General features: G+C 35.6%; 1 protein-coding gene across 6 annotated transcripts in view; it reads right to left on the reverse strand.

Annotated features, from left to right (window-relative positions):
• The window catches only part of LOC132913249 (unconventional myosin-XVIIIa-like), a 65,608-nt gene that overhangs the window by 16,232 nt on the left and 22,333 nt on the right, over nucleotides 1-27,043 (reverse strand). For 3 of the 6 annotated variants that reach the window (XM_060971423.1, XM_060971422.1, XM_060971421.1), the window contains 11 exons: nucleotides 20,579-20,767; nucleotides 19,921-20,097; nucleotides 19,455-19,655; nucleotides 19,141-19,293; nucleotides 18,059-18,642; nucleotides 17,802-17,984; nucleotides 16,963-17,225; nucleotides 16,484-16,646; nucleotides 16,059-16,233; nucleotides 15,488-15,646; nucleotides 15,057-15,272 (listed from right to left, as the gene is read on the reverse strand). In XM_060971423.1, the coding sequence (XP_060827406.1) occupies nucleotides 15,057-15,272; nucleotides 15,488-15,646; nucleotides 16,059-16,233; nucleotides 16,484-16,646; nucleotides 16,963-17,225; nucleotides 17,802-17,984; nucleotides 18,059-18,642; nucleotides 19,141-19,293; nucleotides 19,455-19,655; nucleotides 19,921-20,097; nucleotides 20,579-20,767 (2,463 nt within the window). Of the gene's footprint in view, nucleotides 1-983; nucleotides 1,391-15,056; nucleotides 15,273-15,487; nucleotides 15,647-16,058; nucleotides 16,234-16,483; nucleotides 16,647-16,962; nucleotides 17,226-17,801; nucleotides 17,985-18,058; nucleotides 18,643-19,140; nucleotides 19,294-19,454; nucleotides 19,656-19,920; nucleotides 20,098-20,578; nucleotides 20,768-21,731; nucleotides 21,750-23,420; nucleotides 25,568-27,043 lie in introns of those variants that run through there. The other 3 variants (XM_060971424.1, XM_060971425.1, XM_060971426.1) reach the window with 3 other exon arrangements.

Below are 27,043 nucleotides of genomic sequence, written 5' to 3' on the forward strand. Positions count from 1 at the left end.
ACCTTCCTTTGAACAAATGAACAGAGATGAAAAATATTCAACCAGTTACATAGTTAAACTTTACCATAATTCAATTCTTATATTACAAGACATAATTAAACCAGAAGAGTAAATTCCCTCGAGTCAACTTATCGTATGAAAGAAATTATGAAAGAAGAAAAAATCGTCGTAATTATTGAATGTAAAAATGTAAGATCATCGAGCAATACAGAGCGGTAGAACTCGTAAACTTCGTTTTATTCGTTAGATAAGAACGCCTAATATCATTGCAAGCCTTTATACTGCCTCATTGAAAGCCGTATAAAAGTTTCATAACATCTCGAACGACGCAAAGTTCGCGTGGCTCTGATCGGCACATTTGTCGCCAGTCTCCTTCCGACGATTTTCCTCGTGAAATCTCCTATTATCAGGATTCGCAGACTGGCGTATTTCAAGCATGACCGATGAGATCTTCCACGCAACATCGTCTCTGAACGTAATCAGTCAGCCCGAAAAATATCCCGTTACAACAGCGACTTTCTATCGTTAAACTAAAACGCCATTCGATTTGTCGTGTTGTGAGAGGACGTTAAGCAAATGAACGGGGCTTTATGATCGAACGATCGGGCCGAGCAAATGCTTTCGGCAGGATAATTCAAGCGAAGATCATGAGGAGAGTAGCGGCGTGCGATCGCGCGCGCGAATGCGAGTCCGCTACTTCCAGCTCGGATCTGTATTTACCGTTATCGAACTTAAAAGGTACCATACAGGCCATAGACTCTCTTTCCTTCTTCTCCTCTCTCTCTCTTTCTCTCTCTTTCTCTCTGCCATAAGTTAATTGAGAAATCGTCGACTCTCCCCGCTACCTGTTTCTCTTCTCTACTTCTCTGTCTGCGTTCCTTCGTTTGGCTGTTGGCGCAATCGAAGGAATTGACGATGGCTAATAGGTACTTAGCGTGCTCGTTGTCCCCAACGTTCTATCTATTGACAAGTTTCTTACATACCTACTTGACAATGGGAATGACTTTTACACACTTGTTCCGCGAAACAACTCGATTCACCGCCAATTGAGCTTCCCTTTGGTACACTGATACGAAACAGGCATCGAACGATCAGAAATTTCCAAAGCGACCGAAGCTCAAAAGACACTTCGATAGCCTGTCGCGTCGACGTGTTCGATCAAGTCGACCGATCGTCCCATTCTTACGACGATTGCCCCGCACCAAAACGGAACCACTGGAAAGTCAAACGATGCGTGCTGGTTGCGCGCGTGACCGAACGAAATCTTAATGGGACGAAACGAAAGTGAATAGAGACCAAGTATTCCCAGCCGGCAGACTAACGATGGAATCGTGAATGTGTGGAACCGATGCCCCTGATCGGAATCGAGACCAACCGCGAACTGACTGAGTGCAGAAAACTTTGTACGAGTCAGGTGCAAGTTCCTGTCCCCCTCTCGTTCGACCAGTCGGCTCCCCTACCAGACGATACCCTCGCGGGTCTCTCGCGGTGCCGGTTCAAACAGTTTATTCCCTTTTACACGCACCGTCTTCCAGCCTGAAGAGAGAACAATCTAATGGGGGAGCGCGAGTAACGCGTTTGGATCTCTGCGAATGATAATCTCGCGAAAAGTGGGAATTTCAAACGAGGCTTTCAACCAGATGTTTGTAACCGAGTACACTTACGTACATGTACCGTTGAATCGCTTTAGGTACGGTGATGGAAGCATGGAATGTATTACTGCATTTTCTGCTCGTTTTTACTCATCGCTAAATTTTTCTTCTTTCATTGAAGATTATAGATGTGTATTAAAGATACTTAGCTCCCGTTTATCACTTATATTATATCTTTATAAAGGATATTTTTCTAATTGTAAGTAGTGTAAGTTTTAATAATTTTGGTCTCTAGCTCGTGCACTGTATAGACTCGTGAAAGATCATGAGACGAAGAAACGAAGCGAAGGATAAATGGAAGATTTTTCTGGGAAAAGGATCCGTAAGACGAAATGAATCGAGCAAATTGCATTGGAAGTTTTAATTCCATTAGATTGTCCGAAAGGTTTCTTTCGTTTTATAAGGAAATAATAGACGCACAATGCTTCTTTGTTTTATATTAGTTTCTTGAATTACGCACGAACATAATAATAGAATTATAACGAAATGGATTTATTTATTTAATAAAATAATATAAAACAGAATTTGTTGTTCATCTATTATCGTCTTATAAAATAGAAGAAACCTTTTGGACAACCTAATAGATGTATTAGGTAAGTTTAGATCGACGACTATAATAGCATTTAAAGAACCTTGTTCTTTTTATATTTACGAAACTAATGCATATTTTCTAATAATTGAAGTATTTGATTAAAGAATACGCCATCGGTTATAGGCTTTCTTTTTTCGAAAAACTCCTCAACTGTGAAATGGTCTTTTTTAATCAGTTCATTCGGCCAAGATAACAGCAAGGCACAAGTCTTAACCCCTTTAAACGCAAGGAATCTTGCTTCTGGTCCTTTCCGTGCGAATGTGGGTCAATATCACTTATTCAGCGATTCAGATCCGCCATAATTTCTATCAAAGTATATTTCTTCTATCTTTTCATCAAATCTCGCGTGATATTTCGTTCTCATTTTATAGCATGTAAAATGGACGCCAATAACGGTCTCTCAAGCATATTATACATGCAAAGTCGATCACAGAAATTCAGGAATAAATTAAAGTAAAGAATAGCACTGCATAGCCAAGAATTCCACTTAAATATGTAGAAGTTGTGTTTTGTAAACGAAGTAAAGTTAAGTTAAGGGTAGCGGTGCGTGTGACCATTGCATAATGATCGGATTAGTATTCTCGTTAGCAGGGATACGAAAGAAAACGAATTACAATGTTCTGCCGCGATCGAATCTTTCTCTTTCGTTAATTTCAATTTAAGGAATTCGGAGGACGCGACTGGAGAAAATTCGCTTGCAATTGCTTCACTCTTCTCTTACGGATTCAAACTATGCAAATTTATGGTAAATTAACACGTCGAACAATTTTGTTTTCATAGCTACGTAGATTTACTATTAAATAATTCTTTCGTTATTAAAATAATGTTAAAAGGTAAAAATTTATTCTAGAATAAATGTACAAAATAAACGAAAATTTCCCTCTGTAAAATCATCATTTTTCTCATATCGAGTATGAGTTTGTTAATAAATACTAAGCAATGCTATTCGTTAATTTAACGCGTAAAAATGCACAATGATACTTTTTACTTGCTAATCGTTTCTAGCAGTCGTTGGTTTTATATTCTCCGTAATTACTTTTAAACAGTATTTCGCATGATTAATATCCATGTTCCGTTTATAACGAAGCGGTTCTCAATACGGAAGAAAATTTTACAAACATATACAAGCATCTGTTTGTCAGAACCCGCAACTTTCTCTCACCGACTATAAATAATTTTCCTCTTTCCCAACCATTCATAATCAATTCTGCAAGTTTTATTTCGCGGCCAGCGTAACGAATTGGAAACAAAATAATATGCACGTTCAGCTATTTATTATGTCATCGTTTAACTCTACAAAGTTCACTACTACAGCAGTGAAAACCTGATTCTAATGAGATATAATAAAAACTTTCAAAGTCATATATTATATAAAGAATGATCTGTCGAAAATCTATACGAGATGATTCTTTCACGATTTATTGACTGTTTTTAACAGTCCACTCAGGATAATTGTGCAATAATACAGTAGGTTGAGTTTCAAATGCTTTTGCGTCCATGAAGTGTTACAGGGTAATGAATCCGAAGAGGACAGCAGAATATCTCATTCTCTGTTATTTAATTATCTAGCATGGCGTGTCGTTTCAAAAAGACCTACAAACCTATAATTACCTAAATAAAAAGAACCTGACGATTTTTCTTTTGTTCTCTCTATTCTTTATTTTACATTTCTATTTTCTATTAGTTTGGAGGTGCCTTTTTCTTTCCAATATTTCAAATGTATTCTACACACAACTAAGGGATGGTAATTTTTTTGAAATAATTACATTCTTATTGTAGCTACAGTTTCTCGTAAGAGCATTTAGACATTTATAAAATCTTTTTATCAATATGTTGTTTGTTTCGTATAAAACATCTTGAACTTTCATCGGTACTGCAAACATTATGGGAGTCCAAACACTGGCCAATATAATGTAGTCGAAGTATCTGTGCCTCGTTCCAGTGTTAACGAAGCTTTATGGAAGAAACGAAAAAAAGGAAGACAAATATGCAACTTTTGCTTTTAATTAAGTACAGGTAAGGTCTTTAAAATTGCATAAATAAACGGTGAACAGCAGTCGGATTTGCGACGATTCGAGTAAAAGCGTTCTGATTCATGCACACAGTCGTTTATAACCAGCGTGGACGAAAGTAGTCACACGTGACGTTCGCCAGCTAAGTATTAAGTCGTCGACAAATGGGCAGTCCCTGGTGAAATTACCGCCACGTTAATTGCTATGCATTAATAGAAAAATCAGGTGCAAATGACATAATAACCACACGTCGTGGCGAGTATAACGTGAAAGATTATTTGTAACGTGTATGTAAATGGCGGAAGAAAAACGAGCAGGAAAGTTGCGAGGGAAATTAATTATGAATTTAAATATAGCACTGGCAGTGAATAATAAGAAAAAAGATCGCCACACTGATGGCAATATAATTACTCGCAACTAAATTGTTTAGTGAAAGATCGTTGGTCGAATGCCACACACGATGTAAATAAATAATTGAAATCGTAATAACCATGTTCTTTACATCGAAATGAACATTACTGACGCACCTATCGTCAATCGCGGACACAATCTTTGACAATGTTTAATTACTCAATATAATTTTTAATTTTCGATCTGATAATTTTTAATTTGATCTACCCATTTAGAAATTTATTATACGATGGAATAATAAGAGAACCGAGTCAAAGATTGCAAAGGCTCGCTTCAGTGATTAATAAAACTAAAATTTCTCGATATTCGTTCCGATCGTTGAAAAGTAGAAAATTCGAAGCGTTTCTTCCGGAACACCGCGTACATAGGCAGCGTACAGAAGTCGCGACGGAAATTTCGCGGGTCTCGCGAAAGCGAGGTCGCGGGGCCGTTCCTCCCGTGTACGCATAGAAAAGGCCGTGGCGTTCAAGTCCGATCGATAGATCTCGCGGAGATGGCAGCTGCATCGAGAAATTGGAAGCCATGTCGGGAACGCGTTGGAAAGCTGTTGCCGGGAATGTCCGCTGGCCTACTGACGAACAGGAGAAAGGAGACGACATGGGAGGAGATACGGGAGAGCATCGCAGGAGAAAAGAGCCCTGGCCGCGTTATGAAATCGCGGGGATTCTTTTTACGCGAATCGAAAACACACTGGCTCACCAGGAGTTCTTGACCGTACAAAATTTTTATATTTATATAATTATTTTAGCATATTTTACCATGGAAAACATTTATGCGTATATTATTCGTAATCGTAAAGTATATTGAAATTCCAATTAGCACTGTAAGAAGATACGACTGTTGTGATTATATAGTTGAAACCAATTTGAGAATTTATATGCTTCAAATACAGTAGTATGGTAATGCAATTAACAGTTCGATGATAAGAAAAGAAAAGAAAATTTGTAAGATACGGACGACTTGGTCTGTAACTTGCAAGTCGCGTGGTTTTATTAGGTTCAACGAAGGTTGAGGTTTCTCTCTCTCTGTCTCTCGTTTGATTCGGATGAGATAGTTTCTAGAAGACAGGCTGTTACTGTCACATTACAGCATAACGTCCTTTCTATTTATCAACGTGACGCACACAATCATTAGCGCCATATTTAAACGATCAACTTGCTATGTACATACAAATGATCGCGGTAGTAGTTTCATTGGGTGAAAGTGGTTTTCGATAAACGATTCTTTAATTCCACTAAGTATACAACGTAATTTTCCTTCTGTGTAATCTTTGTCTACCTGTAACGTTCGCATTCCTTTTCCTGTTTAATTAAATCTATTTTTTACGTTGATCAATTATTACACAAAAGCATGTTTCATACTATAAATCATGAGTTTATAAAAAAATACTACTTCATTCATCGTCGAATAATCAATGGAAAATCTTCATGTCATTATACGCAGTGGAAATTAGCGAAGACATTTTTCAATGTGAACTGTTTAACAAACTAATTAAAAACACGTAATCGATGAGGATCTATGATAAGAGCACATTTCATACACGGTAAGTCAACACAGGTGAAACCACTGTATAATTTAAGTCAGTAAAATTGAAGATGAAGCGAAAATTAATTTGAAATTATATATACATGTAACAAGAAGACACTAATTTTATGAAATAAATGGATACAATTAAAAAACATTTAGTAATCATGAGTTTGAAAATTTGATGGATGATACATAGAAACATAATTAAAGATTTTATACAAAATTTGATACAGCAAGATATTCCACAGTGTACAGATAGACAACGTGTACACTAATTAGAGAACGTAGTTAATTGCGTGTTATTATCTGAGAAAAAGGATTAGAAAAAAGGTTCTTATTATAGAAATTTGCTCCTTCTTCCTAATTTTATAAACAGGACAGTAGTGAACCTACCATTAGACTAACCGATTATGTTTACACTCTAATTAAACAGATTAAATTCCGCTTCACACCTTTCCCTATTTTATATTTACATTGCTACGTCTATTTAACACGCAAATTTTACTTCGGAACACATATTTGCATATAAGTACGTCGGACGAATAAAAAACGTAGTTTTACGTAAGTTACATCTCGAAGAAGAAAGTTGGAAGAATTATGAGAAGAATGGAAACAGCGAAACAAGATGAAATTATTGTACTAACTTTAAAAATGGGATACAATTATGCAACAGTTTGAAAAATATTCATATTATACTTGTAAATAAATTTGTATGCACCACACATGCTACAAGTAAAAAGACGAAAGTAATATATAGCAAAACATTACATCAACCTAACTATTATTTATGTGTCATTATTCTAATTTCAGAAACTTGGAACTTCTTCAATGACTTCAGAATTTAATTACGAATACGTATTTTCCAAGAATAAAGAATTAAACTCGTTAATCGGCTGCACTTATTAAAAGAAACAGAATGCGTGAAGAATTAGCTCTAAAAAGATAAACAGTTCTAAATAAGAAGATATCAGATTCAATGTGAAAAGCGAAAGCGTATTAAATACACGAACAAAATATTCGCGTCTATTTTATGAAAGATGTTCCACGTGGCTTGCCATTGATATTCACGATAATTTTAACAAATTTTCTGCCGCGACAGATACGAGATTCCTTTTCACTTTTTAATCGCTGGCGAATGTATGGCAAAGCATGTGTGGTTTTCCATCTTGTCAGACGTTATTAGCGTTGCTAGTTAAAACTATGCTACGTACTTATTGTCAAAGTTAAACCACCTCGTTCCGAAGTTTCACTTTGATATCAGTTTTAGCAGCGACTTGTTGCGCGTATTTTTTAAACATTATATAAACTTTCTAATTAATTATTAATAATTGCCTGATGCACAATAAGACATGGAAAAAGGATGTTGATAGCCGCTTACAGATTAATTATTCAGGTTTATTATCAGTTTCTCAAGTACCCAAGTATTTTTTAGAAACTCTAATAACTTATATAGTTAATTAAACAGAGGAATGAACAAAAACGAGGACAAAACAAAGATTTTAGAAATTCTGAATTTCTTTAGCCGTAGTTTTTTATGTGTTCCGATAGATTTCCAATTTAATTATGCTGTTTTATAATTAGAATATTTCTTACGTTTGAGGAAAATACAAAAATTTCAATTAAAGTTTCAATTAAAGTATTTGCAGCGTAGATTGACCTTCTTACAATTTTGTTGAAATTCTAGCGTTATTTAGTATAATGTTTATACACGATTCAATTTTGATAAAACCAGCCTTATCGAAATGGGGATATTTATCTTCAAAATTAAGATTCTAACATGTAATCCCTATGGTAAGCCACTGCAGAAATAATTTTCTGATTAATTACAGAGAAACCGTTCTTACAAAACTAAAACAGTCGTTAAAAAGACTAATATACTATGTAAAATGGTTAAGAGAATTTTTTCGTTTTTTTAAATTCAGAATAAAAGTAATGTGAAACACGTACATAATATCGGTAACTTGGACGTGCAAAGTACCGTACATTACAACGCGAAGATGCCGTTCTGTCCACTTCTGAATTGTTAGTGATAGTATGCGCACGTAAAAGGTGTACGGATAGCCGAGAAATTTCTTCCTAGAAAGAGAATGTCAGACATGCAGGAAGAGTATGGCTGTCGAGTCTCAGCCTGTTTTACTTTGGAGGGATATTCACGCGCTACGGACATTAATTACAATTTTATTTGGTTTATTAAAAATAGAATAAGATTGCGTTAATGTCCGAGCAAATGATATTCTCTCAACTGTTTTGCTTCTTTCGTTCCTCGAAATGAAACCCGGCAACTGATCTCTAAACGGGCAACGAATTAGAGAGAGTCGGATGACCAAAGCCGCGTGGTCGTTTAATTAATTAGCACACGGGTTCGTTATGTTCGCCATGCGAGAAGCAGCGGAAAATACAAGGAAAGAAGTCGCGCATCTTCCCTTCTCCTTTATTTTCGTAGCAATTAACCAACGGGTTAAGAGGAATTCGAGATGAACTCGACACGCGAAAGCGCACGACGTAACAGAAAAGCCGAAGAAACCGCTTCTTCGCATCCGCTTCCGCCACAAGGAAGAACGACCACGTGGGAGAAATTCATTGTAAACTGCGATAACCTCTTCGATATATCTGCATCCGATCTAAGCTATTTTATCTAGTCAGTGTAATAGCGAAGAGATAGCTGCAAGGCTCAAAAACCTTGTCTAACATTTACCTTTGTGTTCTTCATTAGGTGTACGTAACAGATGTCACTTTCCAACGAGATCTTATTGCGATCATTTTATAATCATGAAATATTCCACCATTTGTTGAATCCTTATTATTTTTTTCGATGGGAATTGATCATTTTCTTAATGTAATACCCCTTTATTCTTTTTTTTTTTTTTTTTATGTGGAGCATGTAGAATAAAAGGCGTTGTTTAAAAATTTCAAGGGAAAATAAAAACTATCTGGATGATACATCTTTTGCTGGTAAAAATCATTCACTTTCGCTTCTTTTTCGCATTCTTTTCACACCGCTCTACTATTTTCCGCCATTCTACGATTCAGATAAAATATCCGCACCTGTTTCGTGACAAATATAAAATTATACGGACGACACGCGTCATTCTCTTGAAGGAACGCATCCTCTATCATCCACAACGCATTCTTCAAAGAACTGGTGTAGAAAATTTATATCCCACGCATTCCACTCCATTCCATCGAGCGGCTTTTCTTCGAAGTTGACTTCGGTCGAAAGTCAAATGATGGAAAAATGCCAGATACACTACGACTAAAAAGTATCAGAGTATCGGAGATCCCAAAGTATACTAACTAAATTCGTGTTAAACGTTACTACATATTCTAACGTATTATTTCTATTTCAACTTCATACGACGTATAATTATACGAAATTTGATTGATTAATAAGAAAATCATACTTCTCGTGTAAGTTTGCTTGTTATAATTTTTCTCATTACCTTCGTAGAATAATAACAGAAATCGATGATATTTTAGATAAGCAGAAATGAATGAAAGAGCCATTACTAATGCAGAAACATAATCGCAACGAGAAATGGTTCTATAGAAAACATGTTTAATTTTCTTGAGAATCTTTCGAGAGATTTCATATGAATATTCAATGTTTCCGGTTCGGATGTGCATCTATAAGGAAGTATTTCTCAAACTACTATTAGAACAAGACGTAGAAGTTGTTCGCACAAAATTAGAAACAAGTATTTCATATTTTTGATAACTTAATTACTCCTTAAAATTTTATCCTTTCTCTACTTAAAATTAATTTACAAGAATTTGAGATTACTTCACAAACTAAAATTTGAATAAGCTATTACTGTTTCTGTTTTAGCTAAATATGGAAAAGAAACGTAACAAATTCCAAATCCAGTAACAATAAGAATTAGTAAATCAAAAGAAATACAAAATAAAAAGGAAGTTTATAATCTTCCAGGACGTCAACGTTTCAGAATCAAATTCTGTTCACAAAAGTACTAAAGATAAAGCTACAATGCCATAAAGTTGTAAAGCTTAGAAAGCTGCAACTTTGCACGAAAGAAAAATTAGGACAAACATAGTTACGGATTACGCACGTAGATTTTACAGCTGTTTCTCGTATACCTACATGACAGCAATTAATACGGAGTAACGCTAATGGTTTCGTGATCTCAATCACGATCTGGCAAGTTACCGCGTTTGTCGTGCGAACCTGACCTAGCCTGTTAGCCAGTTAAATTAAAACTCGTCGCGTTTCTCTATTACCAAGCTGTGGTGGATTTCCGAGCGCGCAATAGGCATTAACACCACGCGGAAAACCGACTTACTCAACGACTGACAATGAGTACTCTACTAATAGCGTCACAGAAATCAAATACACGTTGGAATAAAGTTCGAAGATTGGGTAAAAATTTGTTGACCAAATCGATGATGTTAATTTTGTCCATTTTTACACGAGCATTATACTTTTCTATAATAATTCCTATATTCAACACGTTCGATAAATTTTCTCTATCTTTCTCTTAAAAAATCGAAACGATTCGTTTATTTAGCGATGAACATTAATTTCTAAAATAGAAATTTGAATAAAAAGTTGCCAATAAAGAGAAAAACGTGTTACTTCAATACTTTGCTTTCGATCGTAGGTTGCCTTCATGAAATAAGAAAATAAGAAACATTCGAGTGCGAGACGTGATAACGGGAGTTAGTAGCGATATCGAAGTCATCGCTGGTACCGATATTAATTTCTAACGAATTAGTCCACGCATCTATTCGTGGTGCAAGCTATCGACTGGTGGAATCGAACAGCGAATTATTTGCGATGCTAGACACGCACGAATCGCAGGCACACACGATCAACGGTCACATTTCCGCCGTGGAAACCTTAGTCCGGATATTTCGGGAGTGGAGATTCCTAGCTGAGCGTTTAAACAGAAGCGATACTATTCCAACAGCTTTTGTATACTCGTTATCGATTGTATTTTCATAACTGCGGGTCATGCGTTCCACTTCTTTCATCCGGTTAATATTTTGTAGGGTAACGCACTTAACATAACCGCCTTGGATAACTTACTACATAATTATGTATTGTATAAAACGAGGTTACATGATTTTGTCCATTTATCCGCGATACGGTACACGAAACACAGCAACATAGTGGCAAAAGGAATGTGATAAACCTACTAAAATCGAGAAGTATAATAGCGAATCTTTTATTTAAAAAAATTCCAATATCTTTTTATTCTGCCTGCTTTCATAAAATTGCAATATCGATATACTACAAATTCTTCATTTTCTGTTCGATAATTTTTTATTTGTACCGAAAGTTTCATATGTGGTACCCGTATTGGAAAAGCCAGTTTAACTGTACTTCCGTTGTATTATGCGGTATTTATGATATACTTTCTAAATTTATTCTATCGAGAACCGTTTCTACTTGTACATTCAAGTAGTTTAACTGTCTCCAATTGGTGTTCATCCACACACATCCATTTACTGACATATTTAATATCAACGCATACAGCTACATTAATGAAGCAACAGGAAACCCTATCATGGTTACGTTACTTAAAAATGCGACACCAGTCGTGATAATATACAGTAAAGCTTACTAATATAACTTTTCAGCATGTTTCAGATTAAAAGATACGATGCAGCATAGAATAACTAGAAATTAAGTGTAACTAAAAGTATTCAATTTGTATTATTAGAAATCATCAGCATGTACTTTAGTATTCTTGGTAAATAATGTATTTATGATGGTAAAGTACATATGTACATAGTAATAATGAAGCTTATAAATAAAATGTATGGAAGATTAAAGATGGTATGCAAGAAATTCTCAATAATCTTCTCTATTGACATTTCGTTACAATAATTAATATCTATTATCTTCTTTGGCATACACTGATTACAATGATTAACATATCATGTATATCTAAATTATGCAAGTAACCTCGATCGACTTTCCAAGTTTCAAAAGCTTTTTTTTTTATTTTTTCTGTCCAATGCAACTAAAGAAACAGCGATGATTTCTGGTCAAACAATTTACGCTTGAACGAACACTTAATTACTTCGGATTTTTCAAACTCTTTTTAGAAAACCGTACCGTGTACGTTACCTGTTCTATTAACGCAGTCTAAAGTGTAATTGCAAAACCAACATCATTGTTCTCGTCTGTTGGACGAGAAATAAAAGGGTTCGATTACTCGTTGTTATCTAGAATATCGCGATGACGTCGTGCTCCTCTCGACTTCCGTGTTCCTTAATTCGTTGGCTCGAATCTGTTGCGGAGAACAAATTGGACCACGCGCTTAGTCTTGAAGTAAAACAGACGGGCCCGATAAAAAAGAAAAGAAGAGGTGTACGTGCAAGGTGGAACACTTTCGCGACGAAAAGGCCTCGGGCAACGCGAGTTCTGCGAACAAGGAGAGGTTCCGAAGAGTGCAACGATTTCTATATGGGCCACGAGAAAGTCACTAGCGCGTGTCGCTTTTTTTTCCACGGTTATTCGACCCTTTTGCACTTTCGCGGTTAAATGATCTTCTTTTCGGCTTCGGGAATTAACCTTGCAACCATAATCGATGATTAGAGTTGGCAGCAAATGAGCCACATTGCTGCACATCGCAGCGCCAGTTTGCGGCTACTGATAAATATTTGAAAACTTAATCGAGGAACTGAAACTGATAAATAATGTAAATACCCCGAAGTAAAAATTATCATAGTTGCTATGGAGGGGAAATATGCATTTGTTAATCTTGCAACCTACAAATTATAATTAACCCCGCTATAATTTCTTCAACTACATACTCGTGTTATAAATATGACGCTAAGGTCTTTTGAATTTAACGCGATTTTCACTGAATACAACGTGCAAAAGTTTGCAGAAATTCATTGAAATCTATTCAGGTATCTATTTCAGGAACGCAAAATTAGAGTATTTAATTATTTCGCAGCACCGAAAATATTGCAGAGCAATTGTACTTGATCGTATGCAAGGAATAAGATTTTAAGAAGATTTTAAATAATAATTCCATTGCAATATACATTTCTAATGTGAAGTTCCCTATTAAATATTTACACATATTCGTTAGAAGGAAGGAAAGGTGTGAATTGTCTTTAATGTTCTGAAAACTTCATTGACATTCTAAAAAATTTCACATAAAACAGAGGTCTAAATTAAAAAAAAATATTAAAACACACATTACGATGTACAAACCGCATCTATAATCGAAACGTTGCTTTCACGCGTTAAAAAGTAACAACATACTAATAATTTTCCAGTAGAAAACACATTAAATGGTCATCCTTAACGTAAGTATAGTTTGAATCTGGTAATTTTAATGTCATTTCGCCATTCTATAGTAAAAAGTGCCAATAAAGACACGCGATTGCAGCTAACGCGTGTGCAACTTTGCATGACATTTATAAATAAGATCTTGTCACGATTACGATTCCATGGAATCACCAAATTAAAATGCTTGTCTACAAAAAGAAAACAGACCACGTTCACGTAATTTGCTTCCTAAGTTACGTTACGAAACGTTACTCTACATAAATATGCAGAATGTGGCAAGAATTTTCATTTCAGTTGCAGTTACATGCAACAGTCTGATCATTCTGATATAACAGAAAAACTGTTCGAATCTTTTTAAATAGAAATTCATCTGAAATAATTACTGGAGATTATTATTATTATTTTCTCTTTTCTGTAAGATTATATGACTCCTAGTATTTATAATGTCTTTGCAAATTTTTGTATCATTCTGATATAACAGGAAAACTGTTCGAGTCTTTTTAAATAGAAATTCATCTGAAATAATTACTGGAGATTATTATTATTATTTTCTCTTTTCTGTAAGATTATATGACTCCTAGTATTTATAATGTCTTTGCAAATTTTTGTATCGCAGTTGAGATAAAATATCAAGTGTTGCTCAAATCGTAGAGTTAAGAAACTTTCAGTATTGCCGTAGCTATATTTAAATCATTAATATTATTTACTTAGTTAGACGAGCTATTAGAATAAAAATCCATTTAACCAGACGGTGAAGATCGTTTTAATCGGTGAATTCACATCGATAACGATTCTCTGTCCGTGGTGCACTGACGAAACTATAATCGAATTCGTGGAGAAAGTTGACCGAAATCACGTAAAGCGATTCTCCTTGAGAAAACGAATGTTCGTTTCAAGTATGTGACGTTACCAAAATTCTCACACTCGAACAAACCACCTATGGTGAATCGAATTGCGGAAGCACTTCGAATACTTATGAGCAAAGGTGGTATTAATTCAAGTATCTATGCCGTCTGATGGTGATATTTAAGACCGGTATTACAAGTTAGAATAACGCTATCGATATGCCTTTCCATTTTGTTTGTTTTGATAACCAGAACATCAAGTAAAAGCATTACTACCTGTACGGAAAAAAGTGAAAGTGCTTCTACTAGAGTGAAAGATATGATACTAGACATTCGATCCTTGCTGGAATACAGTGGCATGTAAATTGAAAGTTAAAAAATATGAAACGGAAAGTTGTGCATAGTTTTGAGATATGAATGAGATATATACATAAATGTAAAGTTTTATAGAAGATGCCGTAATACTGGAATTTTTGGCTAAAAAATTAGCCCTTCATAGATAAATATATGTTTTCATATTCATTCAGTTTGTAACACATTATAAAGATGATAGAAAATTAAATAATTCTCTCTAGACATATCTTTTATATCTACAAATTTCTAGTACATACCAAATACATATACTTGTTTAAAAAGCAATACAGATAAAGTGGTATTTTGTAGATATCCCCTTTAGGGATTTTGCAGTTTTCTTGGAACCATACTACCACTTAATATAGAGAAAAATGCAAAATAGTAGATACGACTTACCTGGCTTTGTCCAACTCGATACAAAGCTGGATCGACGTCGATGGTAAGCATCATATCTTCCACAGCACGGCGTTCATCAGCTACAGGACTGCCTGGTCGTGTGTTTACATCGCTTGACAATAAACTGAATCGTCTTCTAAATTCACCTAAAGCTATATGCTTAGGGAATCCCACTTTATGTAATCTAACCGCATCGATTATTTGGCTTCCACGAATCTGTAACAAAAATTGAAATATTTTTTTAGTATTTTAATCAAAGATTGAGACTAATATTCTAGAAGATATAATTTATCGCAGTAGATAAAATTAATATACGCATATTTATACAAATGCTATCAAAATTTTCCCTGCTATTATTATATTACTAATCTGTTTAATTTTTTGCATTAAATACAATTGTTTGTATTAAAAACAATTAAGAGAATTTTTACCTGTGATCGTAGAAGCGGTACGTTAATAACACTGTCCTCGCTTTGATTCGATTTTACTGACAATAAACTTTTATTATCGGTACATCCAGCATTGTGTTGCGGTAATATACAATGGACAAATTTAACTCGTGTTCTCCGCAAAGTTTCAATCAGTCCATCCTGTAACAAATTACATCATATCTTCCTTAATGTCAAATAGAAAATTATGATTAATTTAGAAGAGAACTAGTTATTGCATCTTGCCTTTTTTACACATAAACTGATAATAAAAGCAAGAAACAAAAACAGAAAGTGGTACCATAACAATGTACATCTTAATTCAGTAAACATTTTCAGCTTCATTACGTATCTCGTTTATGAAGTTAATAGTAAATTTATGTCAACTGAGTCATCGTTTGAAGATAACATAATATGTAACACGACATATGACCTTATTTTTCATGTCCGCATACGCTCATGAAAATGATAATATTCCCAGATAAATATGTGGTTATCCAGAACTCAATTATTCATAGACTGCTTATTTCTGATTAGTAGATAAGAATATTATTCTTATGACTTTTATACTTACAACAGTGAATTTAACCTGAAGAGATATATTTTTTCTTTTAACGGTAGTGAATGTTCGCCGTATACTAGAAGCTCTTCTCAAAGATTGTGAACCTTCCAAACCAGGCATGGAACTGCATAAAGCTCCAGATACTCCTGCTCCACGTGCACTAACAAACAGCATATTCACATCTTCCCTGATATCAATATAAAATGCAATATTAGTTACTGGTATCAAGAAATTTTAGTTAATAAAAATTTATTGACTATTTTAAACAAAATGATACTGAAAAATGTATAAACGTTTCAGTTCAAAACATGTTTTAATAAAATATTATCTTAAAAACATAAAGAAAGTTTCAAGATAAGAAGAAATAAGATCAAGATTTTAATAGAATTGTAAGATTAGAACACAATTAGAAAAATAAAAACATTTAAATTACATACCTTGTACTTTCTTGAAGTATAGTAATGGCACTTTTAGTAACAGGATTTTCCCGTGTTGCTTTCAGCCATCCTGTTGCTGTGTAAAGTACAGGATTGGTACCCAATAAATGTTGTAAGACAAACTGATTGTTCCCAGGTGCTTTTCTTAACAATAATTGATGATCTGTTTTAGAAAAACAGAATTAAGAAGATAAGTAAAAACAATGTATTGCAATGTACAGAATGATCGTATATTATATCATTGTATCGAATAATAAACGATGTATTATTATAAAAAAGAAAATCTTTTTCTATTTTTATTAACTACGATAATCTAGCATAAGTATTTCCAATGCAATCAATTTTCCATAATTTTCTGAAGTGTATAATTAAAATTAATTCGGAAAATGAAAAATAATATGAAGTTTTGGTACAATAACATAAAAAAAAAATTATAATTCATCATCATAATTTGTAAAAAACCAAACGTATTTAAGTACCTCTATCTCCATAATGAGAAAACAATCGATCTAAAAATGTCTCGTCGCTGCCGCCAGGACACACTGTTTCTTCCTCTAACAGCCACAGAAGACCCTTTCGTTCTATTTGTCTACTTCCACTAAGGTCACTTTGGCTAGTTCGCAACATCGTTGCACCTTGCGAACTTCCACGATCTAGTAGCGAAATTAAACCCTGAGGTGATCCAATTCCATCTTCGTCGCAGTCATCTTCGTAATCTACGTCAATTCCTTCTTGAACGTACCTGAATTACACGGATGAGTTCAGTAGTAATATGCAACATATATCTATATTAAAGATTTTTAAGTTTTATTTCATTTATTTCATTATGGAATTTTCTTCGATTCAAATTCTTTGCGGTAGAATTTTTATTTCATTTGATCTATTCATTATTCCTTTATTTTTTATTATCATCTATTCCAAAATTATCGAATTATATTCGGGAAATCATTACCAAAAATAAGTTATAGCACACACTATCTTCGCAACAACAAACGGGTTTGAAACATTCATCGATCGATTCATCTTCCATTTCTTTCGATATTTTAAGATAAAATTGAAATATTTCATGAGGAACACTACTTTTATTTAAATTTAGGACACCTAGGAACAGATAGAAAATATGAACAACCTGTCTTAATCGATTATCGACATCGAATGACAATATCGATTATCGAATATCGATATATGTATCGATCTTTGAATTCAAAATAAAGAATATTTTGTATTTAAATAAAGTCATATTCATTCTATAGTATCTGATCCAAAACAATAATTAATCACTATATATATAAACTTAATTAATTAGATTACAATGTACCTGTCCTTTGGTGCCACCAGTGTCGTATGATGAAACAACAGTTGCAGCCTTTCCTGCAAGTAATTGTGACACAGGTCTTCGAAACAGGCTCCTGTTTGTCGTCCACAAGAGGCTGGATTCTGAAAACCTGGCGAGTCACACAACAACAAAGAAGACACTGTGTGCACAGATGATGATATGGATCTGTGAAAGAATAAAGAACGACATTATCATCATTACTCTCATTCTATCCCTATTTACTCACAAAAAGAACAAACCTATTGATGAGAGCAGCTACGCAATGAAACACTTCGGAATAAAGTCCAATCAAAAGACCTTCCAGAGCATCTAATCCCATAATATCTTTGCTTTGTTCGGTAGGACTTGGTGTACGTAAAGCAGGCCTCGGAGTACTCGGTGTACCAGCACCACCTCCATTAGAAGAAAACACTATTCTACTCAATTCCTCAACTGTAGTACCCAATAACGTTGCAGCCTTCTCTGCACATTCAACTCTTGCAAACTGCCATCGGCTTTGCGAACTGGTGCCAGCTTTAACCGCACCAGCACAGCTCAGGTGATATATGCCAGCAAGGACTAGCCAAATGACTTTCTCGTCGGACTCAGAAACACCGAGAATCCTAAAAGCGGCCACGATTCGATTAAACTCGACCATGGCACGCTGTTTGTCCTCGTGCTTCTGCAAAGGTGTAATGAACACATTGTTCTCTGCGACTAGATTGGTCAGGTGCAATTCCTTTCTGAGAGCACCCTCTGCGCCTGCCAGTAAACGGTAAATCGCATGGAAAGTTGGGTCTCCGTTCGCTCTTCTGCCTATTCTCGACTTTTCCAAAAGTAGGACCTTGCGAACAAAATAAAAATCACGTCAATATACCTTGGATATTTTTACAAAATTATCGTATAGTTAAAATAAATAATTATATTAGATACATATTTATATATATATACATATTTTGTACAACAAGAAAATTTTATAACATTTCAATAAAGATCAAAAACATAAACCCGCTAAAAAAATAGTTTTTTGCTGTATCTTCAAATAATAATTCAAGCTCTTTTGATATGCTCCACTTTCGAGCATTGGATCGATGTGTTCATTGGATCGATTGTGCCCTTTATCGAGGGCGTTACACCCCGAAGCCATAGCACTACCACAGTAAAAGAATTCTCTAACTCTCATGTAATTTACATTTTGACTTTTAGAAAATATACTACAAATAAAAATGAATTAAATGATGTTATACATCAACGGTAAATATAAATTATTAACTGATTTACACTTCATGAAATAATATGTAGCCGAGCAAAACGATTATCCGATAACGCATAATTGTATTACCTGTAAAGAAGCCGATGCTATTTGGCCCGATTGATCAAAGTCCAAACTAAAGAGCTGTGTAAAACGCGTTGCATTGGAATTCATGTGTGTTCTGCTATTTCCAAAAGCTTCCAAAACTGTGAATAGGGCGTTGAGTTTCTCAATGGTCAAAATCTTTAACATTAATCAGAATAGACAGATTTTAAAAGGTGGAATGATTTGTAAAATCTGCAATAATTGAAAAAAATAGGAATTCCTATTTATCTTAATTTTCTTTCATTTTTATCACAAAGGTAAGCTGACAATATTATCAAATTCTATAAATTTTCACTCACCTTGTTAACTGTGCCTGCAGCCAATACAAGATAATGGAGAGCATGTTTAAAATTTGTTGTTTTGCCAGATCCGCTACGGCCAAGAAATACTAAGGAATGATCTCTTCGAGTCGCTAACATCCCTCTGTAAGCTGCTTGCGCCATCGCATAGATATGAGGAGGCATATCCTCGCTTTTACATCCTCTAAACATATGTGCTACCTGAAAAGTAAGGAAGAAAAAAAAAAGAGGAAAAAATAAGCAACGTAGTTTAGCAAAATTTGTGTGGTTTGTAACGTCTTCATTCTGTGAATAAATTGAAATTGAGATTTTTATCTTACTTGAAAAGAAGGATGGTTTCAAAGCACTAATAAATTTTAATTACAAATTCCATTAAAGACTAAAAGCAAGAATCTTCAATTTATTCCTCTTTCATAAGAAAAAAAGATGGTAAAAAGAAATAAAGGAATGCGTAAACATCTCTTGCCTTTTCAGAGTAAATCGCTAATGGCGCCACCGGATTGATAATGATCATGCTATCTCCCGCATACGTGTGTATTAAATTACTGGCATAACGTTGTCTCAGTGTGTGGAGAACAGAAGATTCATTGAGAAAACGTAATTGCGAGAGTTCCTCGGCCTTGTCAAACTGAGGAGGGTTGGCCTGCGAAGAAAAGGAATAAATGATTAGTTTGATTTAACCTACTTGTTAGAGAATTGCGTCTGTGTCTTACGAATCATCGTAATAACTAGACTACGGATGTTTATGCATTTATGGGAAATATACGCTTGTAAAAATGTATTAAATATTCAAGGTATTTATTATATTATTTAGAGGAAAAGGCAAACCTCTGTTCAAGTCCCATTTCTTTAGTCTTGCTCATGAAAATAAGAATTTGCATAGAAATTCATAGTCTAGTAATAACTTTTCACTTCTTTCTCTTTTTTTTTTTTTTTTTTTTTATTACCGTAATTGGTGGTGCAATCGGGAGGAGTATAATCGGGAAGATTCTATATAAAAGATTAAATTGAAAACATAGAATATAATTCTTTATATTTTAAGTGTTTTAAATATTTAGAATTTAAATACTTTAACATTATGAAAATTGATATTCAATTTCAAATAAATTTAATCAAACGAATACCTTTTCAACGTCCTCTTCATCGACGAGAAGTTCCTCGCCAGAAGTGGTTAAACGAATTCTTAGCTTTCCTGTGTCCGGATCTGCTGGACCACATTTCGTCGCAGGGGTAAAACCACCTCGGTGTAATAACCAAATTCTTTCGGAACTCAACCATGCTTGTTCTTGCGCCAGATGCTCCTCGGACCGTGCCTAGTCATCAACAAAAAGAAGAAAAGAAATTCCTTAGAATTCTATACGAATTTTCTAATCGTCGAATGTAACGTTTGCAAATTGAAATTAAAGAAAAATAGATTGTTTCTATGGCGTTTCTATAGCCGACTCTTTCTGTCTCAACAGAAATCTAAAAGTTGTAAATCTAGAACTTCGATTATAGGATTTTGCACATGTTTCTCTCCCTTTCCGATGTTACCACGTGTCAAAAAGAAAGTATTTGCTCACCTACGAGCTGTGTAGATTAGAACACTAGTCGTACTTGAGAATCCATATTAAATGAATTACATCATTGATTAGAAAAATGTATTTCAACCTTGAAGTTCAACCTACGAGCTATCCATCAAAAACCAGCAAAAAGTTTCAGTTTCACCTATGCGAAATTTTATAGTATCAACGTACATAATTGATACTTAATGACTTTTATGCTTCAAATCGTGCACAACTATTCGTTTATGCGATTATACAAAGTTGAAATTATTAATGATCCTCATCCTCAATAAGGATCTTCCTCGAATGGAAATTTCAAATTTCATTCTTCAGAAAATTTCCTCAGTCACGTATTCAGGAAGTTGTTTTTCAATGTTGAAGAAATATTTATTAACAGGAACGCCCTGCTAACGAATTATTGATAATTTACAAAAATATCTGGAAGAGTTTTCGACCACTAACGCGTGCCATTCCCAACGACAATGTTTGTAAAAAAATGCGAAACTGTCGTTTAAATCATCAACATCCTTGAAAACGTCTGCGTTATTAGCACCGGTTTTGTACGCCTAATACTGCCATTTACATACCATCTTTACATGCCTGACCTTAATCAAGTAGAACACTTTAAAATTCAAGGCTTATAAAAGTCTGGTGTAGCAGCTACCAATTCAGAAGTAACAGCGAGATCAATTCCAATTTTATGTGTTTCCATAAATGTTATCGGTATATTTACCATATTTTCCTCCTCGCACTTCCTCCTTCGTTGACAAATAAAATTTCCACATTTTTATTAAAATATTGTACGACTCTTTTCTTTCAAAACCCTAGCCAAACTTAATTTTCACATGGCACGGAGCGCGTGAGTGTCGCCGGTTCGATAACAATTCCCCTAATTTCGTGAATCACGCGGTGAGTCGCAACTGTGGGTGCACGCATATCGATTTCCGCGTGTCGTGTCAGACGTTTTGCTAGAAAGCGTACTGACTTGTTCTATTCTACCATGTAAGAACGACGGCTCGTACGACTTCCTGGTAATAAATTACCATGAATCAAGCCCCAGGCTCCAGCGTGTACAACGATCGCATTGTTTCGTGAAACAAACAGAACACAGCGTGCCTTCGAACACGAAAGATCCTAAATGGGAAAATTACACGCTTGCAATGTGTTGCTCTTTTATCTGTTTCATGCTGTACCAACTAATCTCTATTTCTGTCTCATTTGCTGAATTATACCTTGTCAATTATACCTTGTCGATAATTAGGCATGGAAATGAGCGTTTAACTCGTTCGCTGTGTACATGTACGTATTGTATACGACGATTTGGATGGAAATCGGTACGTATTTTCAGTCTATGCGTATGTATTTATGTATTTAATCTTTATATTTAAGTTTTATTTATCTTCGTCTAACACTGAGACTAAGAAATAGAAAAGTAAAAATAACTGATGTCAGATCTATCGTCCTGGCAATTATTAAAAAGGTACAGGTGTTTTTGATAATGCTAATGTTTACTTTCATTACGATAAAAATGTGCTTACATAGATATTATGTACTCGTTTATTTATTTTTCTTATATTGCTGTGATTAATTAATATAATTAATTGCATACGAAGGATTGGTAGGTCTGGTATTAAGAAATCGATAAAATTAAACTGGACGCGTGTGTGAGACAAACTTGAAACTTCTGTATCAATTTTAAAAATTAGTACATATGAGCTCTGACAGTTATTTGGAGGAAGACACGTGTTGCGACAGAGATAAATGGTGTTAAACACACTCATCTGCTGCCAGTGTAGTACACGTTGTATATATTTATGTCTTTACATTTATAACATGTACACATACAGTAACATAAACTATAAGAGAACAAAATAATAGACGCGCAGCAAATAGCATTGAACAAGGAATCCGGAGAGTTTGTTGAAACGTATAACGTGTCTTACTAAGAGTGCAAACTTTAATCTGGGACGTAAACTAAATATGTATCACGATATTGTGGACAACATTTTCATACGAAAAATACGTCAAGTGTTACACTATTACGTGGCAAATATCGTATGAGAATTATTAGTTGAAATTATACAAGTAATTAACTAAAGTATTATGCAAGATGTCCCAGTTTTTTCCAGCCAATCTTCTCCCACAACAATCTCGAGAAACGTGCATGTAAAATGCTCTAAGATAGGCATACACACACATATGTATACACCTAGTTAAACGCCTTGGAAACACGCGGCCGCCAACGAAACATCCAATTTACCGATCATGAATAGCCGCATTCATCGGCTCTACGAATTCCCTATAGCTGCGCAACCATAATTTTCATACACGGCTCACCCAATCCCTCGCATAGCATGCATTGAGAAAGAGAGACAGAGCCACTGTAACTCTCGTTTCCGAAGGCGTGTCGATAATGACATACCTCGACTGTTTGCGGCGGTAGTCTATTCTGCAGAAGCACCTCGAGGCGTTTCATACACACCCCCGCGTCGTTCACCGTTTCACCCTCGACCCTTCGACGGTCTGAGCCCTCGTCCACCACATCTTCGCCGTTCCGTCTTTTCTTCCCCTTTGCATGGCCTATCTTCTTAGCCAGAGCCATCTCCATGATCTCCTCCCATTCGACAATGTTCTCGATCGGTTTCGAATTTCTTTGAAACGCCGCGTTCTTCCGGTTCCTCTTCTGCGAGCCATTGTTCCATCCTTTCAACGACGATCCTCTCAGACCGAGGATCCTAAAGTCACCAGACTTCCCATTAGGCACCCTCTGCTCGATCTCCGCTGTGATCCTCCTCCATTTGCGCTCTCTAGGTGTCTTGATCACGTTGCTGTCGTCCCAACCCTCTTCCATCCGTTTGATTCTGTCATCGATCGAACTCACTCTCAACGTGTCTGCCCAGCTCTCCTTTCTATTACATTTCGTTGATGTTTTCGATAACGAGGAGGATACGTGTAGGTTCCTGTTGGTCTTCTTCTTCGTGTTCGAAGCATTAAGTGACTTGACAGTGGTACGAACAGATGTATTTGCCGATGACGAACGATCATTGTTATTTGTGGTCGTGAACACGTTCTCGCGTCCAGCTTCGGAAGAGTGCAAGCTGTCGCTGTCGCTGCATTCCCAAGAACTAGTGCCAGTTCTATTGATTCTTCTGTTAGAAAATTTTGTTGCCACGTTTTCCACGACCGAAGTTTCGTCCAAAGTAATGGAGTTCCGGTCTTTTGGGAACCTAGTAGCAGGAAAGTAGATACTCGCGCGACGATTGCTTTGTTTCGCTATGCCATTCCCGTGAGCCTTACCGCGACACGACCTGTGAAGCAAGTGATGCGCTCTCAGGGACTCTTCGTCGACCTTGTTTAGAGGCATCTCGATGGAAAAAGGCGCCGACAGTTCTTCTCGGTCTGTTTTCTCGTTTTTGTCCTCTCGCTTTCACGCGGGTTAATTATCCCTTCTTCCAGCTACGGGATCATCCGGTCTCACGAACTGATTCAGGCGCTCTTTTTTCCCGCCGAAACCAAGTTTCGTAAAGTAACCTGTGAGTTTAGTTGTGAAAATCCACTTTGAATCGAGTTTTTACACGGGTAAAAGTAGGGACGCGTTCGCAATACTATCTGCTACCCGCTTGATAATAATCTGACACCAGTAGTTGATATACGTTGCTTTTATCCGTTCTATTAAACATGCATCACGTTCCACGTACCATATTATTGTGAAGCAATTTGCGAAAAACACGCCGTTTATTATCTCGCAATATTATATCAACTCAAGTGTCCAGACTCGTGTCCAATTAAAAATACGAAAATTATCTTCAGGATGCGTTAGTCACGGTACTTTCTCATTGTTTATGTCTGACGTTCCAAACGCTCCGAAATATCAGTTTCAAATAATTTTGCGAGGTATCTATCGTTTTTAAAACTCGTAGAATTTATACACCAAGTTATCTAACGATCACCGACAATTACTATAATCGAAATAGAATACTTTCTAAAAAGTGTAGAAAATTTTTACAACAGTTATTCACTGCACCAACACCTAAATTATTCGGTGTTTCTTTCCAACTGACACCTCTCGAAATACATAGCACCTTACACTTCAAGACATAAAAAACATTATTTGTTAGTAACCAAACACGAGGACGACATTGAGCAGTAAATACCCGAATCGTTCGTCATTGAAATTAAAGCAGATCGAACAACAAACTTAGCAGGGATCCAACATTGCGATCGATAGTAGCGCGAACTCATTGTCGACATATACACACGCGTGAAGTGGATAATCAAACTAACGAAAGCACTTTAAATCGATTACTTAACGTTCAAAAAGATGACAAATATTAATAACATGTTTGCAGCGAAATTTTAGAAAATTCCAAAATGACCAACGAAACGGAATCTTCGCTTCCTTCCTGTTTGGTCCAGATTGGGAGAGCTGAGGGAGGGTAGGAAAGGGCGAGGAGAGCAGGGCTCCATTCCGAGGAGCACCTCGAGCTCACCGAGTCTCGACTGAGGCAGGAGACAGCGGTGGTATCCCGAGACCGAAGCAGATCAAAAAGAAACGAAAGAGGCAGGCGTGCTCCCACGACTGAGGCGTTCCTTCTCTGCTTCGCAACGTCTTTCTCTCGCTGCTCCCTTCTTCGCTCTGTTCTCCGTCTCTGTCTCCGTCACCGTACACCAACTCTTTCACTTTACTCGTGTCCTCGTGATTATCCTCCGCAAATGAGATTTTCACTGATTACAAGCGATTGATTTCGTTGTCGCGGAGAAAAATATTTTTCCATGACAAATAGTTTTCTAGCGATCGATCGATTAAATTGCAGATTCGTGGGTCGCTTTTAACTCTGGATTACCTTCGATATTTAGTTTCTACGGTGCTATATGGTCTGCACACCTGATCGCACGTGCGAACATTGTACACGGTGTAAAATTTCAAACGAGAACCTGTACCTCTACCGAGCCGAGAAGATAGAACATAATCGTTTATATAGTTCTTAACCCGTTTGAGATTAAATTATTTTTTAATTAAGTAAGATTGTTTGTAGTAATCGTTAACAGTGGAAACTGGAGGAAATAATTGTCTTATAATCATTTCTTCTCATAACGAAACGAAATACTGTTTATGGGGGGTTAATATCGCGTTGGTCTTCCTTTCTTCTCAGTTACGGCAGTCATAAATCGTAATAAAAAATTATATAATCTTATTGTGTTCTGTACCATTCTGCCTGTTTTCAAAGCCTTTCAAGTATTTTTAATGGCTTCCCTTAACTCTTAACCCTCCAATTCCCATAGATAAATAGAAACGTATTAATTTCATAATGACGGTCGTATAAAGCTCCAATTATGATCTTCCCTTAGAAATATATCTCTTCTATATATTAAAAACGCTAGAACAAGTATAAAATGAATAACAAAGGGAAACATAGTAGAATAAAGATACAATCAATAAATATATTTACAACTTGAAACTAGTTTATCAACAAGAAGTTTAGAAAAATCAGGTGGATATTTGTTCCCGATAATAAAAAACGAGAGAAACAACGTCTTTCATAATTCGCCTGCTTCATTCGCCTGAACATTTTGCATAACGATACGACCGAACGATACAGTTTGAAAATTTGCGAAACAGGTTTTGTCATGTTGCACGAATATTTGTTATGATACGTTCAGATTATATTCCATGTACGACAATAAAAATGGAAACTTATTCTCGTCACTCGACACTAGTTGCTCCTATAAAACTTTCCTGCGATTCTAAAATAAAATTATATCTTCAAACATATTATTAAATACTTTAAAAAATGCTAGTGATCTTAGTTATCTTAATATAAGATAAAATACATTTTCGCGAACATAACGAAGGAAAGTGACATGATTAAAAAATTCCTAAATCAAACAGCTAACTTAATGAAATAGATATCGATGGATACCAATAGACACAGAAGATGCTAAAGTGGTTCTAAAGCGAAGAACTATCAATTCACCTTTTAACGCCATCCTTTCCATTCGAAGGGAGCGATTCAAGCGCTCCGTTCAGCCAATAATTTGCATAAA

Source organism: Bombus pascuorum, chromosome 13 (assembly GCF_905332965.1).
Source record: "Bombus pascuorum chromosome 13, iyBomPasc1.1, whole genome shotgun sequence".
NCBI classification, from domain to species: domain Eukaryota; kingdom Metazoa; phylum Arthropoda; class Insecta; order Hymenoptera; family Apidae; genus Bombus; species Bombus pascuorum.